This window comes from Sus scrofa, chromosome X (assembly GCF_000003025.6).
Source record: "Sus scrofa isolate TJ Tabasco breed Duroc chromosome X, Sscrofa11.1, whole genome shotgun sequence".
Taxonomy (NCBI): Eukaryota; Metazoa; Chordata; class Mammalia; order Artiodactyla; family Suidae; genus Sus; species Sus scrofa.
This window is the reverse complement of record NC_010461.5, coordinates 54,600,676-54,620,906: the sequence shown is the minus strand read 5'-3', so window position 1 is coordinate 54,620,906 and position 20,231 is coordinate 54,600,676. Positions and strand designations below refer to the sequence as shown.

General features: G+C 39.6%; 1 protein-coding gene across 5 annotated transcripts in view; it reads left to right on the top strand.

Annotated features, from left to right (window-relative positions):
- The window catches only part of OPHN1 (oligophrenin 1), a 560,542-nt gene continuing 544,172 nt past the window's right edge, over positions 3,862–20,231 (top strand). For 3 of the 5 annotated variants that reach the window (XR_002340743.1, XM_021080304.1, XM_021080300.1), the window contains exons 1-2: positions 3,974–4,637; positions 4,779–4,936. Coding sequence is in view for 3 of the 5 variants with exons in the window: in XM_021080304.1 (XP_020935963.1) it covers positions 4,783–4,936 (154 nt within the window). In the remaining 2 variants the exon portion in view is untranslated. Of the gene's footprint in view, positions 4,638–4,778; positions 4,937–20,231 lie in introns of those variants that run through there. The other 2 variants (XM_021080299.1, XM_021080302.1) reach the window with 2 other exon arrangements.

The following is a 20,231-nucleotide window of genomic DNA, read 5'->3' as shown; positions in this document are numbered from 1 at the left end:
AGTGATTGCTTAGAAAAGAGGTATTGCCTTGTATTAGGACTGTGAACAACAACAAAGTATTCTCTTGTGGTGCATTGGGTTAAGGATCCAGCATTATCACTGCAGCATCTTGGGTCACTGTTTTGGCTTAGATTCAATCCCTGTCCTGTGAACTTTTGCATGCCACGGATGCAGCCAAAAAAAAAAAAAATGTCTGTGGAGGTGGTGTTACCTTGACATACAAGAAACAGGGGAAATAGGATTTCTTTCCTTCCTGCAAAACGTTAATAATTTTATTTTTTAGAGCAGTTTTAGGATCACAAAAATTGAGAGGGAGGTACAGAGGTTTCCCATATACCCCTGTCTCCAAAACATGCTTTCTCTCATTATTAACATCCCCCACAAGAGTGGCACATTTGGTGAACCTACATTGAACTTACATCATAATCACTCAAAGTCCAAAGTTTACATTAGGGTTCACTCTTGGTATTGTATGTTCTATAGGTATGGACAAGCATATAATGAAATGCATCCACCATTATAATATCATACAGAGCATTTTCTCTGCTCGCAATATCCTCTGGTACTACATCTATTCGTCTCTCTCTCCTTTCCCCACAACCTGGCAACCACTGATCTTTTTTATTGTCTCTCTATTTTTGCCTTTTCTAGAATCACACATAGTTGTCATCCTACCATATGTAACTTTTCCAGATTGACTTCTTTCATTTAGTAATATGTGCATTTAAGGTTCCTTCATGTATTTTCATGCCTTTATAGCTCATTTCCTTTTAGCACTGCATGATATCTCATTGCATGGATGTACCACAGCTTATTTATTCATTCACCGACTGAAGAATATCTTGATTCCTTCCAAGTTTTGGTAAATATGAATGAAGTTGAAAGGGAACCAATTTTCAAACCACCAACTTCCTTTAGAACTATATGCTAAAAATGATTTGCCTTGCAACTGACCTTCTGTTTGCCTTTCCCAACTTTTTCCCCCAGCCTCTCATTAAGGAGAGCATACCTTTCAAAGGTCAGGAATCATATTGTGGTAGTTTTATCCAGGAGGTAAAAACCCTTGGGGCTAAATAAAGCAACAATTTTAAGTATTCATGTCCAGGAATCTTCTTTAACTCAAGGCCTTCTCCATCTCACTGAGAGATGCATTTCCAGTGAAATTATATGTTTTATATTTAATAATAATCACAATATATAATATCTTAACAATTACATATGCATAATAATTGCAACTATAATTCAATCCAGAAGACTTTTTATACTTGGAGACTTATGGTCATGAGGAAATAAAAATAATTTAATTTCTATCTATGGACATATTTTTGTGCAGAGAAACTCAATATGGAGATCAATAGAGGACTTTCAAGTATAAAAATGTATTATGACAGAAGATGATTCTGTAGGGAGAATCCAATGGATATTTGATTTCAAGGAGCGAAAAGAAACAATATATATTTTTTGTAGGTTAAAGAAAAGTTACCGCTTTTGTTTTGCATTTAATGTTTGATGGTGGGCATCAAATTGCCCTGGTTTCTAGCATACGATGAATGTCTTTAAACATGTAATATAACTGTTTTATTTTAAATTGTCAATATGTATAGTATGCTAGCGATTATACCTTTTCCAACTAAACATGATGAAAAAATTTAGATGTCAACCTAAAAATATATAAGGGAATACCTAGCTACTCAAAAAAAATTTAGGAGTTATGTGAATAAAAATTTGAAGACCCCAATCCTATAGCGGGTGTTGTCAGGGTTAGGTATAACATGTGCAAAGCACCTAGGATAATGCTGTTAATGCTGCTATTATCTGAAGGAGTGAGTTCCAATTTTAACCCTCTTTCTTCCTGGGTATTTAGTCTAGGGCATTTGTTTTCTTCTGCACTTCTGTTTCATTGTCTAGATAAAGGATAACAGACATGACTGTAAAACACTTTGAGTATATGGTGTTAGATGATACCCAACATCATTAATGTCAGTGGTAATGTTCATCATAATGAAAATACAGGCATAGGCTCTAAAAATCAAAGCATATAGCAGGTGTTGAATCAATGTTTGTTGAATTAATTAATGCACACTACACTGAAAATTAACTTAATTAATGAAGTTAATGCTTGCTAGAATGAAAGACTGTGTACCTGTTCATTGAGCATCTTCCCTTAGTACGTGTATTGATGCTTATCCAGAAAATGGACCTTTTCTCCTAAAGATGAAAAGAGTAGGAAATAGGAGTTCCCTGGTGGCTCAGAAGGCTGAGGATCCGGCATTGTCTCTGCTGTGGCTTGTGTCACTGCTGTGGTTTGTGTTGCTGCTGTAGCACGGATTCAATCCCTCGCCCTGGAACTTTTGCATGCCATGGGCATGGCCACACCCACACCCACACACACACACACCCTTTCCTGCCGATCTGGCTTCCTATTAATTCTCAGAGAGTGTTTCCTCATTGGATGCTTTACCATTACTGCAATATAGTGTAGTGATTAAGAGCAGGGTAGGTTCAAGTTCAAGAACTGCCACCTAACTAGCTGTGTGTCCTTAGGCAAGACACAACCTCTCTTCAACTCAGCTATCTCATCTTTAAATAGGTATAAATAGGTATTAACCTTGTAAGATTGTTTTGAGGATTAGTGAGATGGGTTGGTTATAAGAATATAGATTGTGTGGAAGGTAAAGAATGTTTCAGGTATCCCTGTCTTAATCCCTGGAACCTGTTATTTTACATGACAAAAGGACTCTGATTTAAGTACCTTGAGATGGGGAGATTATCCTGGGTTATTCGATGGGTCCTTATAAGAGAAAGAGGGAGGCAGGAAAGTCAGTGTCAGAGTGGGGAAGTGAGAGAGAGAACTGATCAGCCATTGCTGGCTTTGAAGATGGTGGAAGGGTGCTATGAGCCAAGGGATATGAACAGCTTCTAGAAGCTGGAAAATGCAAGGAAATGGATTCTCCCCTCAAGCCTCCAGAAGGGAGCACAGCCCTTCCGACATCTTGCTTTTGGCCTCTAGAGGTCTATTTTTAATTTCTGACTTCCAGAACTGTAAAATAATAAACTTGTGCTGTTTCAAGTCATCAAGGTTGTGGTAATTTGCTACAGCAGCAATAAGACACTAACACAGGTGGGCTAGCCATTAACACTCTCTGCAATCCCCTTCAGTTCTGGCTTTTCTTGGTTTTCTGCACAGAGCAATGTAATCTAAACACTTCTCCAAAATTAAAATGAATCTTTTGACCTGTGTACACACTATTTTCCAGTCCCTAGCTGCTCTTAATCTCAAAGCAGCTGCCTGTAATAGTAGCCCCAGTTCTCCTACAATGAACAACGGACAAGAGACCTCTCAGGGAACCTGCAAGACAACTTGTAACATCCTCTTAGGTTTTCCACTTACCCTTGGAAAATCATGTGCTTTAATCAGTGGCCTATGCAATGAGTTGGGTCACAAAATCCACACCTTGAGGTTCCATTCAAGGGAAACTGAACTCCTAATCACAGCCTCCCTTTCTTTGGCGGGGGGTTCTGAGTTTAATGCAGAGAGCCAAGAGCAGGAGTAAACCCTTCAGGTCGAAGGCGCGGGAGAATTAGAACTCTAGGATCAATAGAAATGAGAACCATAGGAGGAAAATAACTGGGCTGGACAAAGGGAGACAGGAAAGAGAGGAAGGAAAAAGAACTAACAACCTAGCCAAATAAGGGGAAGGGAGGCACAGTTTCCTACAATAGATCCCTCCCGGGTTCTTGCTTGCTGCAGTCTTGGAAACTTTCCAGTAGAGTGCTACGCACCTACCCCTCGAGGCTGGGCAGGGACGGCTATTAGCTGGGGCTGGCTGGGAATGCCTTTCTGCGAGAGCGGCTGTCCCGGCGGGGTGGTGGGGAGATCGCAGGGAGGAGTCACAGGGCATGAAACGGAAAGACTACATCTCCCAGGCCGCCACGCTTTCCAGCTGGAGTCTAGGGCGCTTGACTGCTCCCCAGTTTCCGTAGGGAAGCGCCGGGCTACTGCAGCTATTGTGCGTCGTGGTGTTGCCTTCCTCTTCCCGCTCAGGCGTCTTTGGAGGAAAGCTACGTTTCATTGCCGCCCCAGTTTAACCCCTCTGGCGCTTAACAAGACAGAAGGCCGGTTGCCTTGGACCAGGAGGAACTTTGGGAGACGGAGGACTGTTAACGAGACCCTAGGGTGCAAGTAAGATACAGTTGAAGGAGCCCGAGTGCCCCGGCTCGGTGCGAGGGCTTCGCCGGGGCGGAGAGAAGGCTCTGGCTTTAAGAAGAGGGAGGGGACAGTTTGATCCGGGTTGCCCTTGGAGTTCTGCGAAGGAAATCTTCAGCTGGCTAGTCAGCAGGGAGCAAGGAGAGGCAGCTCCCATCCCCGGCGCTCACCCCCGCCTACACCCTGGGCGGGCCGAAGTGTCACGTTTGCAATTGCCCAGGAAGGATCCGGCCGGTCTCCGGAGGCGAGCCGAGCTGCAGTTTCTGCTGACTGTCAGGGGGCAATGCCTAGGGCACATGCTGCTTGCTAGGTAGCACCCCGCCAGGATCCAACTGCGTTAGTTAGCTCTCCCGGTCACCTGAAGCAATCACCAGGCCGCCTGTTTCCGGTACAAAACAGCCAGCTGTCCCCAGGAATCTCATCAGAACAGGTACTTGTCTTCCAAAGGGAGGGAGGCTACAGCTTCCTAAGCGGGTCTTGCACGCACTGTACCCTATGCACTCCCCCTACTATGCCACTAATGCTCTTGGTCTTTGTGTCTTTTCCCTTTCTTTCCAAACCCCTCCCTCAGAACCATGGGGCATCCCCCGCTGGAGTTCAGCGATTGCTACCTGGACAGCCCTGATTTCCGCGAGAGGCTCAAGTGTTATGAGCAGGAGCTGGAGAGGACCAATAAATTCATCAAAGACGTGATTAAAGACGGCAACGCGCTTATCGGCGCAATGAGAAGTAAGTGGAAAGCTTCGATAGCAGTTTCCTTGAGCTGGTGGCTCTGGCCTTTGAGCTTTTCCATACCAGAGGGGAAGGGAGGATTCAGGGTGATTCCCAGCCCAAGTCTGTGACGCAAATGGGTTTCCAGACACTTTGGAAGTTGGGTCAGTAAAAATTGAAGGTAGTGGGTACAACTAGAATTTGGGGCCTTTCCCTTTAGTGACCTTGCCCTCCTTAGACAGGATCTGTAGCTGTGCCAGGCACTCTCTTGTTCCATAACTATCCTTTCTTGTCAGACTGTGGTTCGGAAGGGACAGTCTGCTTGTACTGTTGGACTTTTTAGTACCTATGTATGGGGCAAAGGGACATCCAAGCTGACCAAGGAACTGCCCCAGCACCTCCTAAAGAATTGGGAATTCAGGCCAGCAGCTTGAGTCAGGGTTTTTGTTCCTTGCAAGGCCTCTGGTTGCTACAGATAAGTATGGGGGCAGTAAAAAATTTCCAATGGCAAGTTATTTTCTATGGAAATTTTCTTGTTCAGCACCTTTGTCCCAGTGATTTTTTTTAAGTTGATGAGCCATGAGTTTGGTCAAGGTTGGTTTAAGTTCACATTTATTAAATGAATTCACATGCCACTGAATTCTGCTCCAGGGTGAAACAAAGACCTGCCTAATCCCTGGCACAAGGACACCCCCCACCCCCAGGAGCATACTATAGAGCTGAGGTTGGCAGTCACTGGGCTGAAGGGACCTCACCTGGCTTGGCTTTCCCAGTGGCCACAGCTGACAGCTGTGGGGCCCTCCCCCACTTCCCCACTGTGTGTGGAGTTTTTATTACTGCTAGTTGGCAGAAGGCTTGGAGTAGGAGAAAGAATAATAAACATCCTCAAGGAGAGTGCAGAGAAACCAATCCTTTGTGCCAAAGTATATATACCCAGAAGAATGGAGGATAGTGAATAGGTGGTGATAATTCATTTTTTTCTCTTCTTGGCTAAAAGATGATTATGAAAAATTAAGTCAGAGCCACTGACAAATATGTTCTGTATGCTTATAACTTGGTTCTGAATGGATTTATCCCCTGAATACTGTGTCTAGGTCCTTCTTAAGGGGACCTTCTTAAGACAAATGCAGCCAACCAAGAACAAGGAGAGAGGCTTGGGAGCAGAGGCTCAATAGTATTTGTTGTGCAGCTCTTCTGCTTTGCCCCTTGGAGTCTGAGCTTTCCCTGCATGTGTTGTCTGCCCACTTTGCTCAGAATATACCTTTTCCAAGTTCCTGCTAGTCCTTAGATTGAATTTGACCATTTAATGGTTTGTCCTATTGTAGTCTGAACAAGAGTAAACTCCTTAAAGGACCTCAAAGGACCTTAAAGTTCCCTTAAGATGGGGTATTTAAGAAGGACCTTAAAGATGGGGTATTTGAAATGCTGATCCTTAGAGACTTTAGGCCAGGCTTTGGGGTGTGTTGCCACTTAATAGAGTCCCTTAAGAGGATAAAGATATGAAGGCTGTGCCACAAAAGTAGTTATAAAGGTGAGGGTTCCTAAAAGGAGAAAGGGGGAATTTTGGATTTTCTTTTTATTTACTTGTTACAGTAAACTGCTTGGTTAACTTCATAGTCAAATGAAGCTCATCTAAGCCCCCGGAAGGGAGTGGCTTTGTCAAGTGTAGGGTAAGCGGAAAGTGTTTGTGCTAAAAAGAATGACCAGCTAAGGTGAATCACAGAGAATAAGATTATTGAGAAAAAATAAACAGTTCAGTAATACCTTTGAGGAAGGGCAAACGTTTTCTAAGCTAGGGCCAAGTTGCAGTTTTTATTCTTTCCTTTTCTGAGACTAAAATTGGTAAGAGTCAACAACTGTGCAGGTTTAAACCACTGCATGTGGGCAAAAGATCCAAGAGATATTTTGGTTCAGGGGGGCTTTTTGATATTTACGGTGGTTTTATGTTTCTGAGTATACATAAAAAAGCCAGAAATAGGACAGTTAAGAAATAAAACCCAGCAGCTAACCCACACTCCATTTCTTTCCTTTAAGATTCTAAAAATGTGATTAGCTAGAGGCAAAGGCGGGATGATTCCCACTGTCTGAACCACAGTGATGTTTAGACTCCCACTCTGCTTCCTCACACTGTGCTAGCTGAGCGACTTTTTGAGAATAAGTGGGGTGGAAGCAAAACAAAGGTATCCTCTTGCTTTACGTGGAGGAAGAAGGAAAAGAGAACACTGGAATTGGGAGTTGGGTTACAATCTTGGCTTCACCATTTTGGCATAAATCATTTACTTCATTTATAGAATGGGAGTAATTATATATGTGAAGTAAATAGAAAGCATCTCCTTTGAGGCTCCTTTGAGCCTCTAAGCATCTCAGAGTTGCTTTGAGGCTCAAAGGAGTTAATGGATTATGAAAGTGTTTTGTAAATGGAAACAGTTAAACATTGTAAGTTGTTAATAATACATCTTCAGGTTAATAACATATCTGCTGGTGAGTGTGTATTTTTCAGTAGGTTTCTAAAGGGAAATGCATAAGCAGAAGTATTTGGAAACATTTCTTGTTGTCATTTTGTTGGAAAATGTAATTCCCTACATTGGCATGTCTCAGCAATTAATTTTGTATACATGTTTGTGGATTCATCCTGTCATTTGGAGTCTGGCATTAAAATAAAGAAAAATGATTGGCACCTTTTTATTTAGCTTAGTAAATTGAGCACACAGTCAAATGGATAGTGTTTCTAGGAACCAATGAAACCTGATGCATAATGCTGCAAAGACCAGCTGCAGTTTTTGTTAAGGTTGTTAGGCTTAGGAGTTCCTGCTGTGGTGCACTGGGTTAAGAATCTCACTATAGCAGCTCCTGTGGCTGTGGATGTGCGGGTTCAATCCCAGCCCAGCACAGTGGGTTAAAGAATCTGGCATTGCCACAAGCTGTGGCATAGGTCACAGCTGTGGCTCAGATTCAGTCCCTGGCCTGGGAACTTCCATATGCCGTGGGTGCAGCCATAAAAATAAAAATTAAAAAAAAAGTTGGTGGTCTAGGTAGAACTTGATTTCCTGCTTGTGTCTGATTTTGTATAGAGCTCTAGATAAAGATTTTGGTCACAACTGTTTGTGATGATTAATTCATTAAATATAGGTCTTGTTTGAATATTTAGATTTTCTTAGATCTGTGCTACTCAGAGGTAATTGATGTTATGAATGATATTCAATGTCTTCCTTGGGGAAGTGGTTGATTTCCCTCCCACTTTAATGTGACCTACTCATAAATTGTTAGAGTACAAGATGGTGATTATAATTTCAACTAATGAAAAATAAAAACACTGACACTCTGAAAGATTATATTGCCCACTTTTTGGTTCGTTCTTGTTTTTATGTTGGAAGTTGTGGTCCCTGGTATTGTTTGAATATTTTCTATGCACGTAAGCTAGGTGTTATTTAGAACAAGTGATGTAGTCTCTGCTTACATCCCAACACAGCATGATACACCTAATAAATGTTATATAGTTCAGTGAACACATCATTTACCTACTAAATTCAAGCCATTGTTGTCAAGGCTGTCACAGATGAGACAGTCAGTCACAGATGCATCCTGCCTTTAAGGAGTTCTCAGACAAAGAGGGGAGATAAGACATGCGTAGAGGTCATTATCATATAAGGTAGTAGTGGGCCAGATGAATACCATGGTATGCGACATTAGTGGGAGAACTCATTTCCCTATGGAAGGATAAGGAAAAGCAAAGGAGGTATAGCATTGTAATTGGGCAGAAGTAATAATACTTATTGCTTGTTTAACTGTTCCTATATGCCAGGAATTAAAATCTTGTAACAGCCTTATAAAGCAAGGGTTATTATTCCCATTTTATAGATGAGAAAACTGAAGTTCAGAGGCGTTAAATAACTTTCCCAACTAATAATGGCAAGAGTCTGAATTAGAGCCCAGACCTGACTGTAAAGCCCCTGCTTATTTTACCACATTGCCCTATATGCAGGACAGGACATTTCATGTAATAGGAATGACACGGAGATTGTAAAGGGATAGCAAATAATTCAAGTCATCTGGGATATATGGTGCAGGAAGAGAAGTTTGGGAGATAAGGTTACAATGGAAGGTTGAGGCCTTGACCGTGCAGGACCTGTTAAATACTTCAGACCTGTCTTTATAGGCAGGGAATATTAGTGATGATTTTGGTAAGGTAGAGAGAGGTGTGGTCTGAGCCATGTTTTAGAAAGATTCATCTGAAAGTGATGTGTAAGGTGTTCCAATTCTACATAAATATTTGTGACTTTTTAGAGGTTTATTAGCAACTTTAAAGTTTCTTTGATATAACCCAGGGGTCAGTAGACCTCTTCTGTAAAGGGCAATATTTTAGGCTTTAAGGGTCATGCAGTCTCTGTGGTAATGACCTAACTGCCATTGTTTTGAGAAAGCAGTGAAATGGGAATGGCTCTCTTCTAATATTGACATTGAAAAGTGAATTTCACATAATTTTCATGTCACAAAATATTATTTTCCCTTTGAATTTTTCAGTTTTTTTTAAATATTAAAAACTATTCTCAGCTCAGCTGAGGGGAAACATACAGAAATGGCTGTGCCCTGAGTTTGATTAACTGATTGTAGTTTGCAGATCTCTGATATAACTAGTTAACCTAAATGGATTTTTTTATTAGTAAGGCAGTGACTATAGTTATTGGTAAAAAATGCTGTATTTCACATTTTCCATCAACTAGTTTTACTTTTGCGTGCTGTTAATTATGCTTGCTCTGGATTCAGGGTCCCAGGCTCATAGGCTGTCAGAGGCCAAGGAGAAAACAGAAAAATACGAAGCTACTGAAAGTGGGTTAATAGGGCTGGAGTGATTGGGGTAAAATCCAGCAACCTCATCCCATTTAAAAAGCCTTACTTAAAAAATGTAGCTAAATATAATGTATTTCCCTTTAGCCTAGATTTAATCAGGTTGCAACTCCTGAGCTAGGTGATCTACCTCTGACAGTCTAGGAGTCTTGGACTCTAATGAGCTAGGAAAATGGAAAGTGATAGTCTCTAGGTAGACGTTTCACTGGGGAAGCACCACTAGTCACTGCAAATGAGCTGAGGCAGAATGATGGTATAATAGGAAAAAAACCTTAGGCATGATGTCTACGTACTTGGGTATGGTGATGGTTCTGTTATTAATCAGGTCTGTGACCTTCACAAGTCATTTTGCTGGGGCCCTAGGTCTGTAGCTGTACAAAAGTAGGGATGGTTAGGTATCTATAAACTCACTTTCGGCTCTAACATTCCATTCCATAACTTTTTTTTTTTTTGCATTGCATATTGTAGTTTAATCTTTTGTAAAAGGAATGACTAACCCAATTATAGGAACTTATTTTATGCCTACATGCATTTTCATCTTATTTTGGTATACTGACAGGATTTAATTAAACATAATTTTTTTAAATGATTTTTATTTTTTCCATTATAGCCGGTTTGCAGTGTTCTGTCAATTTTCTTTCTTTTTTTTTTTTGTCTTTTTTTTTTTTTTTTGCTATTTCTTTGGGCCGCTCCCATGGCATATGGAGGTTCCCGGGCTAGGGGTCGAATCAGAGCTGTAGCCACCGGCCTATGCCAGAGACACAGCAACGCGGGATCCGAGCCGCGTCTGCAACCTACACCACAGCTCACGGCAAAGCCAGATTGTTAACCCACTGAGCAAGGGCAGGGATCGAACCTGCAACCTCATGGTTCCTAGTCGGATTCGTTAACCACTGCGCCACGACGGGAACTCCCTCAATTTTCTATTATACAGCAGAGTGACCCAGTCACACATACATATATATATTCTTTTTCTCATATTATCCTCCATTATGCTCCATCATAAATGACTAGATATAGTTAATTAAACATAAAATTTTAAATAGCCCTTCAAAAACCAAGATAACATACTTTATATATATGTATGTTTGTATGTATAAAACAGATGTCAGAAAAAAAGAATTATACCATTAAGCCCACACATATACATGCAGGATCACAAATACATAGGCTGTCTTGGACTAATGGAAACTTGTGTTTTAAAAGAATACCAAAATGTTACTTTCTTTCATTCTGTACTTTTAAGGACAAGAGTTTTAGATGTTTATGTTAAGATGACCTCTTGAGGTGTCTGTTCATCTCCTGTTTTCACAACTGTAGCACCTATATGGTAAATAATTGCTTTTCTGAAATGATGTGTCAATTCCATCTTAAAAGCAAATTCGAGATTGAATACACTTAGTGGAGCCATCTCTAGCTTTGTATATGGGCAATCTGGGTCCTAGTTCCAACTCTGCCACTAGCTAGCTGTATGACACTAAGTCATTAGTTTTGTGAACCCAAGTTTTCCCATTTCTAAAATTAGAGGTTTGGACAGTGAGTTTTAGGGCTCCTCCTGGCTTTTTTATGCTCTTTTCTAGGCTGCCACTGTTTTGCACAAATAGTTAAGCACTCTAAATTGATTCTGTCATAAACTTTTTTTTTTTTTTTTGCTTTTTTAGGGCCACACCTGTGGCATATGGAGGTTCCCAGGCAAGGGGTTGAATTGGCGCTATAGCTGCCAGCCTACATCACAGCCACAGCAATGCAGGATCTGAGCTGCGTCTGCAATCTATACCACAGCTTGCCGGATCCTTAACCCACTGAGTGAGGCCAGGGATGGTAACCTCATGGTTACTAGCCAGGTTCATTTCTGCTGTGCCACAACAGGAACTTTGATTCTGTCATAAACTTTAAAGCCAATTCATCTTTACTCTGGGAGAGTGGGCAAAGGGAAAATCCAAATGACAGGTCCAGCATGGTAGATGACTTGAATCATGCTAGCCTATGTGATTATCCTCTTGATGAATGCTTCTTGAGATGTGCCAACCTGGTGCACTTCATTTCTTTCTGAGTAGCTCTATAGTGAGGGAAACCAAAGCTTTTAATCCCTTTGGCGTGGGTATAATGCTTTGGGGTGCAGGGAGGAGTTGTAATATACATTCTCAGTGAGCAGATATCCTGTTATTATCCTCATGACATTTAATCAGTGCCTTGGAAGACATGGGTTACAGATGGCTCTCTGTGTCTGCAGGTTCTGCATCTGCAGATTCAACCAACTGGGGATGGAAAATATTGGGGACAAATTTACAGAAAGCTCCCAAAAGTAAAACTTGATTTGCCACATGCTAGCAACTATTTACATCATATTTAAAGCTCTTTGCTTTACATTGTCTTTACAAAGCATTGACATTGTATTTAAAACTATTTGCATAGAATTTACATTATATTAGGTACTATACGTAATGAGAGGACTGGGTAGTTTATACACAAATACTATACCATCTTATATAAGAGACTTGAACATCTGTGGATTTTGGTATCCACAAGGGGTCCTGGAACCAATCCCCCACAGATACCAAGGGATGACTATATTTTAGATACTTTCTAGAGTAGCACAGATCAGTGTAATGAGGATGCTGTTTGGTACTGCTATTAATAGATATGATGGTACTGCTGTTAATAGATATGAAGCAGTGTCAAATGGAATTTGGTGGAAACAGTATTGCCATATTCACTGAAGGTCCTCAGAAGACCAGATTCCAAAGTAGCTGGACTGGGGTGGAAAAGTGAACCAAGCCAGCCTTTTGGTGTGAAAATTACATTTTAGCTTCACTTTTATAGCCTCATTTTTAATTTTTTATTTATTTTTTGTCCTTTTTATATGGCCTCATTTTTAAAGGCATAGCCAAAAACTTCTGTTTAATCTGACATCTGTTTCTCTAATCAGTTACTACAGAAATTTCCTAAAAACTCATGATGATCTGGAAAGATATATGCTTTTCCAGGGGAGTACCCTGGAAATCTTGAGCTGTTTTTTTTTTTTTTTTTCTAATGGAGTAGAGGGCCCTCATGATGCATTATTGGGCTTGCATCAAGTGCTAAAGCCTTATACAATGCAAAGGCAATCCAATTTAATTTATCAAGGATTAAATAAGCACCTACTATGTGTCAGGCAACTGGGAAACTGGGGATATAATGGTGAATAAGGCTGCTATGGCTCTTGGAGTATATATCAAACATCTGATTACCCACAAATAATTTAATTACAGTTGTGAGAAGAGATATGAAGAAGTTTAGGATATGATATATATTATATCACATATTAAAAAGTGGGTCTTTGTGGGAGAAAAATGAGCTAGATCATGGGAATGCAACTGTCCATAGGAAAAAAAGAATAAACTGAGAAGGAATAGTTCCTAAGTCAAATCTCTCTGTTTTACTACCTTGGTATTTAATAGCCTTGGCAATGAGCAAGACTCTTTTAAGTGAATGGAGAGTTTGTCAGAAACAGGGTGTAGTATATCTCATGGGGTCTTCAGGGAAAACCTAAAGTACCTACTGCCTACTTCTTTTATAAGTATATTAAAAATGTGGTTTTTTGGGGGTAAGTAACACATGAACATGGTACAAAATTCAAAAGGTACAAAGGGGAAACCCTTTCCCTTCTCCTGTGTCCCAGTTCCCCAATTCTTCACCCTAGAGGCAACAACTGGCAACTGTTTATCCTTTAAAAAGAATTCCTGGTACTTCTTCTAACATAAGCTTCCATGAAAATTGTAGGCATATTCGCAGTCACTTGGGGAAAGATTTCTTTAGGATTGTACTTGGCAGGAATGGTACATTAAAGATCTCATCAAATGAACTCCTCTATGACAGAAAAAGGACACTGGCAAAAAAGTCAAAAAATCACCTTTTTCAGAATTCTGTAAATTAACCAAAAGGCTTGTAACAATCTGAAGAACATTTATTGATGGAAACTTGTTGAATCTCTGGAGAAGCAGGTTTTAACTTACACTACCTCCCAATCCCTTCACCAGAGCTTTGTGGTAGCCTTGAAAACCAATAGCCTTGCAACCATAGTAGCTGTGGAAACCAGTAAACTTTTAGCACCTGAGGAGGAGGACTGGGTTTATAGCTCCTCAAAAACTCAGAGACATATAGTCTTGTCCCAAACCTGTCTCAAAGCTACCTAGAAAAGTCCCATTCACATGGCTTCTTATTACTTCAACTGATTTTGAGCTAACTCAGTGGGTTTAACATCACACCTGCCTTAGACTGACTGAGACCAGTCAGGGTAAACAAAAGCCTGGTTAAAAACATAAAAGAGAAATGAGATATCCACTATGGACTTTGAAAAGCTCTGACATATTCTTGGGGATCTACAAGGCCACATGCATGCCCAGAGTTCTGCATGTACCTAGAAAAGACCTGAGAATGCCTGTTTCTCTCCTATGGCTAAAATTGAGGCAGAGTTGTAAACTGCTTGACTGAGTGTTGAAGGAATGCCCCAATGTGCACACGCAGACCCCCTTGGAAAAAGATGGAAGACTTAAAGTTTCAAGACACGTAAGGAGATCTCTGAACAATTATTTGCTGGCCACTAAACTAATCAGACAGAATTCAGGGGTTACACACTACAAGGAATACAGACATCACAGAATCTAAGAAATATACTAAACAAACAGCAACAAAACAATGACAAAACAACAAAATCTGGGAATCAGGATCTGATTTTCAGAAGTACCACATTACATTGTCTAACATCCAATTTTCTACAAAAAATGATCAGACATGCAAAGAAACAGAAAAGTATAGGCTATATATGGAGAAGAGCTGTCAGTAGAAACTGTACCCAATGGGACCTAAATGTTAGAATTTAGACCAAAAAATTAAATCAGTGAATATAAATATATTAAAAAAACTAAAGCTTTTAAAAGAAAGCATGAGAACAATGTTTTACCAAAGAGAAAATATAAGGAGATAAAAATTATGAAGAAGAACCAGGTAGAAATTCTGGAGTTGAAAAATAAAGCAACTGAAATGAGTTCCTTCTGTGGCACAGTGAGTTAGGAATCTGACTGCAGTGGATTGGGTCACTATGGAGGTGCAGGTTTGATCCCTAGCCCTGTACAGTGGACTGAATGATCTGGCACTGTTGCAGCTATGGTGTAGGTTGCATTTGTGGCTTAGATTCAGTTCCTTGCCTGGGAACTTCCATATGCCATAGGTGCAGCCATAAAGGATATATACATATACATATACATATATATATATAAAACTGAAATGAAAAATCCATTTGAGGCGTTAAACAGCAGATTTGATCTATCAGAAGAAAGAATCATAGAAAGAATCAATAAATCATATAATTTATTGTGAGCAAAATAAATTTAAAAAAAGAAGAAAAATGAACAGGGCCCCAGAAACTGTGACAGCATCAAGTATATCAACATATGCCTAATGAGAGTCCCAGAGAGAGAAGAAAGATAGAAAAAAAGCAGAAAGAATATTTGAAGAAATCATGGCCCAAAACTCCCCAGATTTGATGAACAACATTAATTTCCATATCCAAGAAGCTAATCAAACAAACAACTCCAAGTAGGATAAACTCAAGAAGATCCATACCTGGAGATATATTATAGTCACACTGATGAAAACCAAAAACAAAGAGAAAATCTTGAAAGGATCAGGAGGCTAACAACCCATCAAGTGAGAAGGACCCTCAGTAGGATTAAGAGATGATTTCCCATCAGTATCTATGGAGGCTGGAAGGCAGTGGGCTGACATATTCAAAGTGCTAAAAGAAAAATAATGTAAACCAAGAATTCTTTATTGAAAATATTCTTCACAAACAAGGGAGAATTCAGACATTCTCAGATAAACCAAACAAAAACTGAGAATTGGTCACTAACAGAACTGCCTTACAAGAAATACTAATGGGAGTCCTTTAGGGTGAAATGAAAGAACGGTGCAATTTCAAATTTCAAATTTGGTGTAATTCAAATCTGCATAAAATATGAAGAGCAGCAGTAAATGTAACTACATAAGTATATAGAAAGTAGTATTTTTTTAGTAGCTGTTTTTGTCTGTATCTGGTTTAAATGACAACTGTATTGTACAATAGTTATAAAACTGTGTTGATGAGCTTATGATATATAAAAATGCAATATGTAGCATTGAGAACTATGTCTAGATACTCATATTGCAACAGAACAAAGGGTGGGGGAAAAATGTATATGTAAGGATAACTTGATCCCCTTGGTGTACAGTGGGAAAAAAATGAATAAACAATTGCAATATGTAATGCAATATAGCACAAAGGAGGGAGAGGAAACAACTATATTGTAGCAATCTCTCTGTATGCTTTCTAAGTTGTTAAAATTAATCTGAACCAGATTGTAATTGTAATCTTGAGGTCACCCACTAAGAAAACAACTAAAAAATATGTAGTAAAAAAACAGCAAAATAGTACTTTAGACAATATCTGTGTAACACAATTGAAGGTAGTAATGGAAAAATAGAAGAAAAAGATAAGACATATCAAACAAAGCAAATGGCAGACATAAATGCTATCTTATCAGTAATATTAAATAGAAAGGCAGAGATTGGAAAAGTGGATAAATTGATCCAAACGTGGATAAATTGAAATGTCTGCTGTCTTTTAAGAGATCTATGTTGTGTTCAAGGGCACAAATAGGTTGAAAGTAAAAGAATGGAAAAATATGCCAGGCAGACAGCATCCGAAGAGAGTTAAGGTGGCTGTGTAAACATGAGACAAAATATATTTTAAGACAAAATTTTTATAACATACAAACAAAAACATTTTATAAAACTGTCACTATATCAGGAAGATGTAAAGTTATAAACATATGCACTTAACAATGGTGCCCCAAAATACATGAAGCAAAAGAGGACAGAATTGAAGGGAGAAATAATCTAACAGTAATAGTTGGAGACTTCAATACTGTACTTTCAATAATGGATAAAACTACTAGACAGCTCAGTGAGTAAATAGAAGAAGTGAACAACACTGTAAACCAAGAAGATCTTCTACAGACATCTGTAGAACACTCCACACAACAACAGCAGAAAACACATTCTTAAGTGTACATGGAACATTTTCCAGGAAAGACCCTCTGTTAGGCCACAAAATATGCCTGAATATATTTATTTATAGAAAGTGTGTTCTGTAGCCACAGTGGGATGAAATTACAAATCAATAACAGAAGAATATTTTGGCAGTTCACAAATATGTGGAAATTAAATATCAGACTCCTAAGTAACCAGTTGGTAAAAGAAGAAATCACAAAGGAAATTAGAAAATACTTCAGAATGAATAAAAATGAAAACACAATGTGGCAAAATTGATGGGATGCAGTAAAAGCAGTGCTTAGGGGAAAATTTATAGCTTTAAATGCCTACATTAGAAAAGAGGGAAGGAAGATCACAATTCAATAACCTGAACTTCTACATTAAGAAACTAGAAAAAAGAAGAACAAATGAATCCTAAAGCATGTAGAGGGAAAGAAATGATAAAATTAGAGTGGAACTGAATGAAATAAAGTATAGGAAAATCTATTCTTTCTATTTAAAATAGAGAAGATTTAGAGAGTTCCCTGGTAGCCCAGAGGTTAAGGATCTGGCATTGTCACTGCAGCAGTTTGGGTCACTGCTGTGGTACAGGTTTGATCTCTGGCCCAGGAACTTCTGCATGCCATGGGTGTGGCCAAAAAATTAAATAGAGAAAACTAAAAAAATCAAGAGTTGGTTTTAAAAAATAACAACATTGAGGGAGTTCCCGTTGTGGCTCAGCAGTAACAAACCCAACTAGTATCCATGAGGATGTGGGCTCAATCCCTGGCCTCACTTAGTGGGTTAGGGAGATGTGGTGTAGGTCACAAACATGGCTCAGGTCCCACATTGTTGTGGCTGTGGCATAGGCTGGCAGCTACAGCTCTGATTTGACCCCTAGCCGGGGAACTTGATTTGCTGAGGGTGCAGCCCTAAAAAAAAAATTGAAATAAAACAACAACATTGAGAAACCATTAGCTAGACTGAGAAAGACAAGACTCAAATTATTAAAAGCATGAGTGAAGGAGGAGTGAAGCATGAGTGAAAAAACAAAGAATAAATGGGAATACTATGCAAAACTGTATGCTGATAAATTACATAATTTAGAAGGAATTGATACATTTCTAGATACGCACTACCCAAATTAACTCCGGAATAAATGAAAAGTCTGCGAGGATCTATAACAAAGGCAGTGAGGTAGTAATCAAAATACTACCCACAAAGAAAGACTTGGGCCTAGATGACTTCACTGGCTAATTCAACCATTTAAAGAAAAATTAATATCTATCCTTCTCAAACTTCCAAAAATTAGAAAAGAATACTCTTTATCGCATTCTCTGAGGGCAGTAGTATCCTGATACCAAAACCAAAGACATCACAAATCAACTATTGACCAAATTCCTTTAAGAAAATAGATGCAAAAATCCCCAACAAAATACTAGCAAACCAAATCTAACAATGTATAAAAAAGAATTATATACCATAACCGAGTGGAATTTATTCCAGGAATGCAAAGTTAGTTTAACATCTGAAAATCTGTCAGTGTGACAGTAAATAGTAAATAACTAGATGTGGGGAAAAATGTTATTCTCCCAATAGGTGCAGATATTTTTCAAAGACCACTGCCTTATTATGCTAAAAACACTAAACAAACTAGGTATATCCGTTAGTGGTTGTCTAGGGCTGGGGGTGGGGGGGGAGGTTGAGATATGTTATGACTGGGTAAAGGATTTCTTTTTGGAATTGTGAAAATTTTCTAAAATTAGATTGTGGTGATAATTTCACAACACTGAGTATACTAAAAACATTTAATTGTACACTTTAATAAGTGAACTTTATGGTATGTGAGTTATGTCTCAAAGCCATTTTTTTTTTTGTTATGATTGTGCTTGGAGAAACAAAGGTGCTTGGCTTCTGTACCTACATCTTCCTTTGGCTTTTCCTTATGGAATTACAGAACTGGTAGGTTGTTGAGAAAATTTCACATCCACTCTGTTGGGTTTATATCCAGGGAAGAGGAAGCCAAGAGGACCAACTCTTTCTGGGACCTAGAGCTATAGTCTGAATTGGGACCATTGTCAGATTTTCTGGTTTTCCATTCCAAGGCTTGCTCTTTCTTTCTTTCTTTTCTTTTTCTTTCTTTTCTTTTTAGAGCAGCACTCACGGCATATGGAGGTTCCCTGGCTAGGGGTTGAATTGGAACTACAACTGCTGGCCTACGCCACAGCCACAGCAATGTGGGATTCGAGTTGCGTCTGCGACCTACACCACAGCTCACAGCAACGCCAGATCCTCACTGAGTGAAGCCAGGGATCGAACCTGCAACCTCATGGTTACTAGCGGATTAGTTTTCACGGCTCCACAGCAGGAACTCTCCAAGGCTCTTTCTGAACTATACTCTAACTTAGGTACCTTCCATTAAAACTGTCTTGATATTCTTTACTGTGGCTGGGTGTGCATTTGTTTGAAGTGACCCAGTTAGCAGCGAAGAACTGCGGTAGTGGAAAGTTTCCTTTCATTCTCTTTCCTTCATTATTATGGCAGGGATCAGGTGGTTTCCCTGTTGAGCAATCTAGCCTAGTTTTGTTTTTTGTCACAACAGAATGGCAGTACATTACATCTTGGTGTGCCACCTGTCCTCTTTGTTTCTTGCTCCAAGAGCTTACACCAGCTGGTTGGGCAGTTCCAGAGGCCTCTCCTCTTCTTGGCTCATCTGTTGACTTCTTACGGAAAATGCAGCTGCTTTTTATGTAGTGGACAGTGTAAATTGGGAAATGTGTGGCATTACTAAAGGGTGACAGGGTTCTCCTCCCATATTACTTTTATCCTTAGGCAGCATGGAATTTCTCACAAGTGGGAAGCAGTAGGTCCAGCACCATATTAGGAACTTCACAGCAGTCCTTTGCAAAAGGTTTTCATTAAGGACTTCTCAGAAGCCAGAGATTCACATTTCAGCTTCCAGCTCGCTTTCCAAAGCCAGGCTGTCGTGGAAAAGCCTTTCCCTGTGATTGGAAAAATATGTATTATGCATGTGGCAGTTGACAGCTGGAGGCTAATCCTGAAGTCATCCATCACGAATTCATTAGGTGGGGGGAGGAGGGTGGGTAACAAGCCATCAAGGTTGTTTATAGCTGCCCCTTACAGCTTTCACTTAGACCAGGAAAAAAAAAAACCTGGAAAGGGAGTTCTGAAGAGAATGTCTCTGCCATTATCACCATGCTGAATTTCTCTTGTTCTTAGCATGGTAAATATTAATATCTTTCCATATTTGTTTTTTTCTGGAGCTATTTGTCTTCTAGAATACAAGCCCAGTGTTTCAGGGTTTATGGAAATGATTGTTCTGTCATGGCACTCAATGAGAAAGCAAAGGGTACCAGTGTGCTAATTGGGTAACAGCTCAAGATTGTATGGCTGCACC